The sequence below is a fragment of the Peromyscus californicus genome, unplaced genomic scaffold (genome assembly GCF_007827085.1).
Source record: "Peromyscus californicus insignis strain IS unplaced genomic scaffold, ASM782708v3 Scaffold_15__1_contigs__length_86483966, whole genome shotgun sequence".
NCBI classification, from domain to species: domain Eukaryota; kingdom Metazoa; phylum Chordata; class Mammalia; order Rodentia; family Cricetidae; genus Peromyscus; species Peromyscus californicus.
Window position 1 is genome coordinate 70,349,683 of NW_026294447.1, and position 11,247 is coordinate 70,360,929.

General features: G+C 44.9%; 1 protein-coding gene and 1 long non-coding RNA gene across 2 annotated transcripts in view; one reads left to right on the forward strand and one right to left on the reverse strand.

Moving 5' to 3' along the window:
* Nucleotides 1–3,521, reverse strand: part of Ylpm1 (YLP motif containing 1) — a 68,052-nt gene extending 64,531 nt beyond the window's left edge. The window contains 1 exon segment of the mRNA XM_052739285.1: nt 2,318–3,521. Coding sequence (XP_052595245.1) covers nt 2,318–3,184 — 867 coding nt within the window. The 5' untranslated portion in view covers nt 3,185–3,521.
* Nucleotides 3,522–3,589: 68 nt separating this feature from the next.
* LOC128111087 (uncharacterized) lies at nt 3,590–10,960 on the forward strand. Its single transcript, XR_008218466.1, has 3 exons — nt 3,590–3,945; nt 4,882–7,064; nt 10,564–10,960. It is a non-coding gene; the product is annotated as an uncharacterized LOC128111087 (long non-coding RNA).
* The last annotated feature ends 287 nt before the right edge of the window (nt 10,961–11,247 follow it).

Below are 11,247 nucleotides of genomic sequence, written 5' to 3' on the forward strand. Positions count from 1 at the left end.
CATAGCCTTGGCTATCCTAGAACTCATGCGTAGACCAGGCTGGCCTTGAACTCAGAGATACACCTGACTCTGCCTCCTAAATGCTGGGACTAAAGGCGTGCATCACCACCCAGCATGATAACTATTGAATTTTATTCAACAAATCTTTATAGTGGGTCTACAAATTGGAAGGCACTGTCCTAGGTGCTGCAGAGGACTAAGATAAGCACAGCAAAGGCCTTATAATTTGAAAGACTGAACCAAATCACATGGCTTATAGAGACTCTAAATTTTGAGATGTGCCTTGGAAGTATTCAATTTAAAGGGAAGAGAGAAGTTAAGGACACTGGGATAAACTCCATAGAGTTAAGAAAGCCAAGGACATGCAAAACACCCCACTCCCTGCATCCCAGGCTGGCTTTGAACTTACTTTGTAGCCTGGATGGCCTTGAACTCCTGATCCTCCTGGCCTTTCCCTCCTGAGCGCTAGAATTTCAGTTTATGCAATGCTAGGAATATAATCCAGGGCTTCAAGAATGCTAAGCAAGCATTCAACCAAATGAGTTGTAGCCCTAGCCAACGACAAGGCCCTTCTAGACCTGGTCTACACCCAGACCTCAAACTTCCATTACTTCCTGTCACTCAGCAAGAATCAGAAGCACCGAATGTCACAGCATTGACAGAAGTTCATTTCAGATGAGGCAGAAAGCCAAAAGCAGTGTTCACAGTAAGTACTTACGTTAAATCTGACACGCACACAGAGCTGGAGGTGTAGTTGAATGGCAGAGCACTTGACTAGCATACCCAAGGCATTGAGTCCAATCCCAAGCACAACAAGCCAAATAGACAGGCTGGTCTACGATATATTATATAGCCCAGGCTGGCCTCAAACTTGCAACCCTCCTGCCTCAACATCCCAAGTACTAGGATTATAGATCTGTGCCACTGTGTCTAGCAAGAAAGTGGAAATTCTATCCCTAAGGGGGCAATGTGGAAGAAACAACTGAGAGCTAGTACACACTTGATGTAAGACAGTAAAACCACGCATCCTACTGTTCTATCAGTGTCCCCTAGGCAGAGCTTGTATCTCTTCAATACCAAACCACTGCAAAATTCGAGTAAGGTACACTTATCTCTTGGAATCTTATACATAACCCTGAGCTTGCATGCCACTAGACTCTCTTTTTCCCCTAGTCGACTTATGGTAACGAGTACTTACTGTGTTTTCCAAATAGAGCAGATGATCTATTCCCATGTATTTATTTTTGAGACAGGGTCTCACTATGTAGCCCTGGCTGACCCCAAGCTCTCCATCCTCTTGCTTCTGTCGCCCAAATGTTGGAATGTAGGCACGGTTTACCATGCCCAGCTTCTCTCCCTTTTCTTCCCTCCTTGCTCCTGCAACCCGGTCAATCTCTTACTGTTCTGTGAAAAGCACATCTTCAAAGAGCTGTCTTAAAGGTATGGCTCTCAAAGGAACAGTTATCACAAAACTTTTTTTTAAACCTCAGCCAAATTCCAAGGCTACTGTTTTGGAGTGACTGGTAACAACAATGAAATGCAGCAAATTGACCATATGTTAAAATTATCTTTAAGAGTTGGCGATGTATGAATCAATTCCTAAAATATATCAACTGATCCTCAAAGGATCAAGTATGTAGAGACCTATGTAGTCCACATGATCTTGCAACACCAATTGGGATGCTCATGATGAGACAGACTTGCATCTTTCTTGTGCTGAAAACTCAATTCTGGAAACTGACAGCTATCTCTGGACCCCCTGCATGTTTTGTTTGTTCTAAGAAATTAACTGGTCATAATTTATATGCATTTAAACATCAACCCTTTTTTTTTTTTTTTTTTTTTTTTGGTTTTTCAAGACAGGGTTTCTCTGTGTAGCTTTGGCGCCTTTCCTGCATCTCCCTCTGTAGACCAGGCTGGCCTCGAACTCACAGAGATCCTCCTGCCTCTGCCACCCGAGTGCTGGGATCAAAGGCGTGCGCCACCGCCGCCCAGCTTCAAAAGCAATTTTAAAACAGAGCTCTTTGCAATAAGTCTAGAATGCAGGTCAAAGAAAACCAAGGCATACATCTGAGAGATAAATCTAGTGCCAACCCACCACTCTTCAAGAGTCTAGTAGTATCTTTACTGTTCTTTTAGTAATCCACAGTTAATTAAAAGCCTCGCTTTCAGGCCCGACTCTTAAGGAATCTTTTGTAGTATGAATGAGCCAGTTGTGTGCTGGAATTAGGACAGGTGCTAGCCGGTTAAAGCCCCAAGGCCTGCTCAAGTAAGGCCTCCTAAGCGGGAGGTTCGACTCCGGCAGGTGATTTCTTACCTGTGGAGTCATTGTAGAGGGATCTGGCTCAGGAGCAGCTTGTTTCTGTTCAGCACTCTTGTTCTTGGCCCCACTCTCCAAAGGCTCTTGATGGACAGTTGTTTTATTCCCAGAAGGGATGGACGGTGGTGGAAGTAGTTGGGGTTTAGAATGGCCCTGGGAGGAGCGGGAAGGAGATGCCTGAGAAGGGGGTAAGTAGGGCTGGGAATGGCTCAAATAAGATTGTGAGGAGGAAGAGGAGGAAGAATAAGAAGGGGTGGGCGCTAGATAGGGTTGGGAAGGTGGGGACTGTGAAGGGGACGGCTGAGCGGGAGGCAGGTAGGGCTGAGCTGAGGAAGGAGGGTAGTACGAGGGCGGTGGCTGAGGTGGAGGCATGTACGTCTGCGACGGGGGCATATAGGCTCCTGGAGGTACAGGGGGAGATTCAGGAGGGGACTCCAGCTCCATTGGAACCAAACCAGGAGGTCCATCTCGTTGGTGGTGGAGTATCTGGTGTTTGTACTGCTGCTGCTTCTGATAGCTGATGGCTGGCCCAGGTGGCGGGGGCATCGGTGGCGGCGGCGGCTGCCAGTCTCCGTAGCCGCCCCCCGGCATCACCGGCGGGGGTGGCATCGGAGGCGGAGGAAGGTGGTGGGGTTGGAGCACGCACTGCATTTGTTCCTGGTGCATCTGCTGCAGCTGCTGGAGCTGCGCCAAGTGCTGCTCTCGGAAGCTCATGAAGCCCGAAGAGGAAGGGGCCGCGGGGGCCGTCGAACTGGAGTATCCGGGCCCCGGCGAGGCCTCAGGAAGCGCCACCGGCGGCGGTGGCGGGACCGGCGGCGGCGGGTAGTGGCTGTTCCCGCCATACCGGCCCCAATTCGGGTACATATCGGAAACGAAGGCGCGGAGCTCGTCCCGGCGCCGTTACTCGTCGCAACCGACCTCCAGGAGCAGCGGCGGTGACGGGGACAGCCGGAACTCGCGGCGCCTGCAGGCCGCGGAGCGTGTGAACGGAGCGCGCCAGTGCGCCGGCGCTACGGCGCTAGGCCCGCGGTCGGGAAGGCGGGGACCGTGCTGAGGCGACTACGCCTGCGCAGTAGCACCGAGAGGAGAACAAAGGCCAGCTAGAGGGGACCTGTACGCCGCTACTCGCTGTTGCCGCCTTCCTTCAGGTTCGGAAAATGTAGGCGGGAATAGAACGTCGTCATAGAACCGAGAAACCATGGAGTCTCACAGCCAAAAGAAGTGGTAGAGATCCTATCGCCCTTCGGGTTCAGTTTTGAATGGGGGGGGGGGGGGGGGGGGAGGAAGGTAAGACTCCATTCCCATTAGCAGCAAGAACATAAAACAAGAAGGAATAAAACTTCTAGTTAGAAAAAAAAATCTAGAAATTATATGAAGAAAACTGCAGAATCATACCTGAGAATAAAATTCAACTTGAAATAATGGAGAGGCTTACAGTAATCCTGAGTAAAAAAAAAAAAAGAGAGGAAATTTTGGAAAAGTGACACTTCTTCCAAGTTAAATATATTGATTTAACTCCGTCAACCCACTGTCCGACTAGGAACAATAGTATGAAGAATGGAAATGGATTCCGAAGGAAGAATGTGAAAACGGCCCTGATTCTTTCCTTCAGGTAACATCTACAGGTACAGTAAAATAAAAGAAATGGAATTGTTTGGATTGATTTTTTTTTTTTAATTTTTAGTTTTTTGAGACAAGGAATTCACTTGGTAGACCAGGTTGGCTTCTAACTCACAGAGATCTGCCTGCCTCTGCCTCCCGAGTGCGGGGATAAAAGGCCTGTGACACCACACACGGCTTAGATTGCTTTTTTTTTTTTTTTTTTTGCAAGACAGGGTTTCTCTGTGTTGCCCTGGCTGTTCTGGAACTCACTCTGTAGACCAGGCTGGCCTTCAACTCAGAAATATGCCCGCCTCTGCCTCCCCAGTGCTGGAATTTAAAGTGTGCCCCACCACACCCCGGTCTAGATTGAATCTTTTAACAGGTAAAAATTTCTTGGTGGAGAGTCCTCAAACCTAAGGCAAAGCCAAGGAAAGGTAACTTAGAAGCTAATCTTCTAAACCTTAGCAACAAGATATTAAAGTTTCTTTGGTTTGGTGATTGCTAAAAATTAGAGGTGAGCCAGGCGGTGGTGGGCTATGCACGCCTTTAATCCCAGCACTCGGGAGGCAGAGGCAGGCGGATCTCTGTGAGTTCGAGGCCAGCCTGGTTACAGCGTGAGATCCAGGACAGGCACCAAAACTACACAGAGAAACCCTGTCTCGGAAAAAAAAAAAATTAGAGGTAGTACAGTGAATTCTGACTAAGGAAAAACTACACCAAATTTTAAGTGTATCAGCACATGTGTGATCTTGCTTGCTTCCTAGCAACCAGATTTTTAGCTGTCTCAGGTGGATGTGGGAGGTAGGTGGGGGGGCTAGGAATTTAGTTTAACATTTTATTGAAGTAGCATAGAAATACATAAAGTTGCATGCTATAAGTATAAACCATAATTAATTTTCACAACCCAATCACATTTGTCCTAGCTCAAGAAATAGCCATGTGCTGTTTGACTTTTCCAGGGGAGATACAATTTAAGTCTACTCAGCCCAGAGAGGAAGCCTACAACAGCCCAAAGTGTGTATAACAATGAGTTTAATTGTGGTTACTTAAAGAAATATGGGAGAAGAGGCTGTCCGGTGGCCCATGCCTTTAATCCCAGCACTCGGGAGGCAGAGGCAGGTGGATCTCTTGAGTTCGAGGCCAGCCTGGTCTACAGAGCGAGATTCAGGACAGGCACCAAAACACAGAGAAACCCTGTCTTGAAAAAAAAGAAGAAAAGAAATATGGGAGAGGAGTTTCAGGAGCACAAATAATTCAAAGATCACTGCATCAGTAAAGCTCACTCCAGCATGGGGAACAACAGCTCACAAAAGCTGGAAAACCTGGAGCATACTGCAGAGCCTGCAAGCTGCTCCACACGTTGGAGAGTGTCAGCCTCCCACACTTGGTTCTATACCTCTTCCTGACAGCTTAGCTTGCTTGGGCTTCTTTCAGGCTGCTTATCTTGTCTTTTTTGTGGCGGGGCTTGTCTGAGAGTGGCTCTCTGGGAAAGAGGAGCCTAGTTAATCCCGTCAGTTTCAGAGACTTCCTGAAACTCTTTTGTGTTGTTGACATTCTGTCTGAAAGAGCTTCCTGAGTGATGGAGTGTTTCAATCTGGGAGGAAACTGCTGCACAACAGCTTGTCATACAGCTCAATTGGTAGAGTGCTTGTCTACTATGCCTGAAATCCTGGGTTCCGCTCCTCAGCATCACATAAAACTGGCACACAACTGTAATCCCTTCCCAGCGATCTGGAAGTGGAAACTGGAGGATCAGAAATCCAAGGTCATCTTCCGATACATAGTGACTTCCATGAGTTTACATGAGACCCTGCTTCAAAAAGAACAGTAAGAAAAATGGAATGGTTGGACTTGGCAGCATATTTCTATAATCACAGCATTCCAGGCTGAGGCAGATGAGTTCCAATCTGCATATGGCCTACAAAGTATTCTCCAGCTCAGCCTGTGTTATGTAACAAGATCCTGCCAAGAAAGCAAAAACTGGAGAAAAACAAAAACAAAACAACAAAGAACACTGATTATAACTAGGTGGCCAGATCTTGCCATGAGAATTCATGTTCTAGCTTTCTGGGTGCTTAGGTGCCTGAGGTACTCCTGGTTTAAATGCAGGCAGCTAGAGGGTAACAAGATGAACAAAGGAAATGCAGATGAGAATTGCAAAAGTAAACAGAAACTGGAGGGAAAAAAACTGCCCCAAAGAGTTAAAGAACTAAACTAATTGAATGTGGCAGGTTCAACTGAAGAGTTAACTAAAGAAAAAAAGTGTAGAACATGTTACTGTTGATGACTTGGTGGAAGAAATGGCTCCCAAAGGCAGACAGACTCCTGATAGCTGGCAGTGTAAAAGAGTAACTCCTGTAAAGAATAAAAACATTCCTTGCTCAGTATGCTAGTTTTTTTTTTTTTTAAGATTTATTTATTTATTATGTATAGTGTTCTGTCTGCATGTGTCCCTGCACGCCGGAAGAGGGCACCAGATCTCATTACAGATGCTTGTGAGCCACCATGTGGTTGCTGGGAATTGAAATCAAGACCTGTGGAAGAGCAGCCGGTGCTCTTAACCTCTGAGTCATCTCTCCAGCCCCAGCATGACAGTTTTTACAGTGAATTAGGATATGCTGTTCTATGGATTTATTTATGAAAATAAAATGCAATAAATTTTTTAAAAATTGATTTTACAGCCAGGTGGTGGAGGCTTTAATCCCACCCAGCACTCAGGAGGCAGAAGCAGGTAGATCGCTGAGTTCCAGGCCAGCCTGGTCTACAAGAGAGTTCCAGGACAGCCAGGGATACACACAGAAACCCTACCTCAGAGAAAAAAAAAAAAAAACACCAACCAAACAAACAAACAAAAAATTGTGGTGGGTTAGAGTGAGTGGCCCCCACAGACTCATGTGTTTGAATGCTTGGCCCATAGGGAGGGGTACTATTAGGAGGTGTGGCCTTGTTGGAGGAAATGTGTCTGTGTGGAGGCAGGCTTTGGGGGTCTCATATGTTCAAGCTATGCCCAGTATGGCACACAGTCTCCTTCTAATGCCTGTGGATCAAGATGTAGAAATCTCAGCCCCTTCTCCAGCATCACGTCTGCCTCCGTGCTGCCATGCTTCTCGCCATGACAATAATGGACTAATCTTCTGAGACGGTAAGCCAGCCCCAATTAAATGTTTTCCATATAAGAGTTGCCATGGGCCAGGTGGTGGTGGTGGTGGTGGTGGTGGTGGTGGTGGTGGTGGTGCACACCTTTAATCCCAGCACTCGGGAGGCAGAGCCACACGGATCTCTGTGAGTTTGAGGCCAGCCTGGTCTACAGAGCAAAACCCAGGACAGGCACCAAAACTACACAGAGAAACCCTGTCTCAGCAAAAAAAACCAAAAACCAAAACAAAACCAAAAAAAAAGAGTTGCCATGGTTATGGTGTTGCTTCACAGCAACAAAACCCTAAGACAAAAAAAAATTGATTTTTTTTTTTTACCAAATTATATTTATTTTTGTTATAAACTATAAATTGCCTGATGTGTGTCTGTACACTATATGCATGCAGAGTCCAGATGAGAGTTAACTGCTGAGCCAACTTTCTGGTCCCTTGTTTTGTTTTTTAGATAGGTTCTCACTGTGTAGCTCTGGTTAGCCTGGAACTTGCTTTGTAGGCCAGGCTGGCCTCAAACTCAGAGATCCATCTGCCTTTTCCTACCAAGTACTGAGATTAAAAATGTGTGTCACAAGGACTGGAGAGATGGCTCAGTGGTTAAGAGCACTGAATGCTCTTCCAGAGGACCTGGGTTCAATTCCCAGCACCCATATGGCAGCTCACAACTGTCTGTAACTCCAGTTCCAGGGTACCCAACACCCTCACACAGACATACATATACTAATGCACATAAAATAAAAATAAATTCTTTTAAAAAAAATGTGTGTCACCATGGCTGGCTTTTGTACAATGGTAAAAAATAAAGAACCAGGCTAATACCAAACTCAAAAATCCCAGTTAATTGTATTTTTAATATTTTCTTTTGAAAAATATAAAAAGTGCAATTTACTATAGTTCATAAAGGAGAAAAATCATATAATTGCCATCTTAGATGCAGAAGACTTCAATAAATTTAAGATTAAATTTTCATGATATTTTTAACAGCTCAGGCTATGATTTTGATGTTAAACATCTCCCAAAGGCCCAGATGCTAAAGACTAAGCCGTCATCTTGTGGGCCATTGGGAAGTGGTGGAACTTTGATGGTGTCTCTTGGCTGTCAACTTGCCAGGATTTAGAATTGCCTAGAAGTCAACTCTAAGCATGTCTGTCAGATGTTTCCAGAAAGGCATAACAAGTGAAAAGGTAAAGCCTGAGAGGCATCCTTCCACAGGCTATGTGCTGACTAAAGAAAACAATTGGAAGCCAGGCAGTGGTGGTGCACACCTTTAATCCCATAGCACTGGGGGGAGGAGGGGGCCAGGGAGCGAGCAGAGGCAGGCAGACCTCTGTGAGTTCGAGGTCAGCCTGGTCTACAGAGGAAGTTTTAGGACAGCCAGAGCTACACAGAGAAACTCTGTCTCAAAAACACAAAAATTAAATTAAAAAATTAATAAATAAAAACCCAAAAACTATTGGAATCTAAGCACTCACCTCTCTGCTTCTTCACTGCTCCCTCATGTTCCTGCTACAATGCAGTCTGTATAGACTATACCTAAAAAGCATGGAGCAAAAGAAAGCCTTCCTTCCATAAGTCACTTTTGTCACAACAGTGAGAATAGTCGCTACAGTTAGGTGACTCAGAACTTGCTCTTGGAGGGGAGAGTGAGACCCTGGAGCTTCCTTTTTCTTTGCTTCTTGGCTGCCACAAGAGAACAGGCCTTCTTTGCTACATACTCCCGACATACTGTGCCACCACAGACCCAAAGCAGCAGGTCCCTGTGACCATGGGATGGAACCTCTGAAACTGAGTCAAAGTAACTCTGTTGTGGAACATTCCTTGCAGTGTGTGGCTGTATGTCGCTGGGACTGGTTTAATCAAAAGCTAAATGGCCAATAGCTAGGCAGGATCTTCAGGGCATGGAGAACTCTGGGAAGAAGACAGAGTCACCAGCCAGATGCAGAGGAAGCAGGAAAGCAGGATGGACAGTACGTAGATAAGGCAAATGAGCCTTGGGGCAGCACATAAATTAATAGAAATGGGTTAATTTAAGTTGTAAGAGCTAGCTAGAAACAAGCCTAAGCTGTTGGCTGAGATTTCTTAATAATGTCTCCATGTGGTTATTTGGGAGCTGGTTAGCAGGACAGAGAAAGTCCGATTACATTACTCTCTGTAAGTTTATTTATTTATCTGGTTTTTCAAGATAGGGTGTCTCTGTATAACAGCCCTAAACTGTCCTTAAACTCACTCTGTAGACCAGGCAGGCATGGAACTCAGAGATCTGTCTACCTCTGCCTTCCAAATGCTGGGCTGGAATTAAAGGTGTGTGCCACCATGCCTGGCTAAATTGATTTATTTTTTAGGATTTATCACAGCAACAGAATGACAATACACTAAGCAAGAAATAGAGACTGTCTTTCATCTAATAAGAGTATTTAAAAACAAAAAGATGCTGGTGTGGTAACACATCTTTGTAATCCCAGCCCTTGGGAGTCTAACCTGGGCTACATAATGAGAACTTGTCTCCAAAATTCAAAACCATAACGAACACAATCAAAAACCTATAGCAGACCACCGTCTGAGTGGTAAAAAGTTTAGTTTTCTCACTAAGATCAAGAGTAGATATCCATGATAGTCACATTTGAGATGAGTTGAATTTTGCTGTTAGGACATATTGAAGTCCTAACTTTTATACCCCAAGATGTGGCCATATTTGGAAATAGGATAGTTACAGATGAGGTCAAACTGAAGAAGAGTGTGCACCTAATCTACTCTGACAGGAGTTTTTACACTAATATGGCCATAAGAAGATACCTGAGACAACACAAAGAATGATGTTATACCACTGTAAGCCAACAATCTCCTTTCATAGTACACACACACAAACTCTATCTCCTATTTATTCTGTCTCTGGGGAATGCTGGCTAACACAAATAGTGATGAGGGACTCACGCTGCCCCATTATTTTGTTTGTTGAGACAAGGATTCATGTACCCCAGTCTGGCCTGGAACTTAATATGTAGTCAAAGATGACCCTGAACTTCTGATCTTCCTGTCTCTGCCTCTCAAGTTCTGGAGTTGTAGATGTATGCTATCATGCTAAATATTTGATTTCTACTTTGGGTAAGTCAGTTACCTAGGTAGTTCAGTTCAGAAAAATACTTTAAGCTGAAGTACTTAACAGTTTATGTGCTTATGGTTTATGTACTTTGTGTTTGTGATAGTTAGTCTTGATTGTCATCTTGGGATTAGTTCTGTGAGTTTCTAAATTAGGTTAATTGAGGTGTGAATGACCCACCTTATAGGAGGGTTTGTACCAGTCTATGGGCAGGGATCTCAGGATGAATAAAACAGTGGTTCTCAACCTTCCTAATGATGCAACCCTTCAGATACAGTTCCTCATGTTGTAGTGATCCTAAACAATAAAATTCCTTTTGTTGCTACTTCATAACTATAATTTTGCTACTGTTATGAATCAGAATGTAAATATCTTATGCTTTCTGATGGTCTTAGGTGACCCCTGTGCAAGAGTCACTCAACCCTCCGAAAGTGAGTTGAGTATCTGTCGTGACCACACTCTGCTTCCTGGTTTCAGATACAGAGTGACCATAGCTTCTTCACAGTACTGAACTGTAAGTTGAAACAAAAAATTCCATCCTTAAGGTGCTTCTAGTCACAGCAACAGGGCATGAAACTCAGAAAATTGGTAGTGATAAACTTGATCATGTTTTGGAACTGGTTTGTTAAGAGGGTTGTAGAATAACTTCAAACTTTAGCCTAGAAAAGCTCTTGAAAGCTGTAAGCAGAGCTTAATGGAATGTTTCCTTAGGAGTTTGGAAGACCAGAATGCGAAGAAAAAACATCATGAAGGCCAGATTCATGAGGTTTCCAAGGGGAACAAGACTTGGGAACTGGCTGAGAGGCCATTCAGTATTCTTTTTTTTTTTTTGGTGGGGGGGGAGGGGCAGGGGGAAGTTTTAGTTTTTCAAGACAGTGTTTCTCTGTGTAGCTCTGGCTGTCCTGGAACTTGCTCTATAGACCAGGCTGGCCTTGAACTCAAGAGATTTGCTTGCCTCTGCCTCCCAAGTGCTGGGATTAAAGGTGCGCCACCACCGACAGCCATCAGGCTGTATTCTGCTTGTGTCCTGACAGCTTGAGTGAGGATGCAGTTACAGGCAATGGACCAGTCTGCTTAGT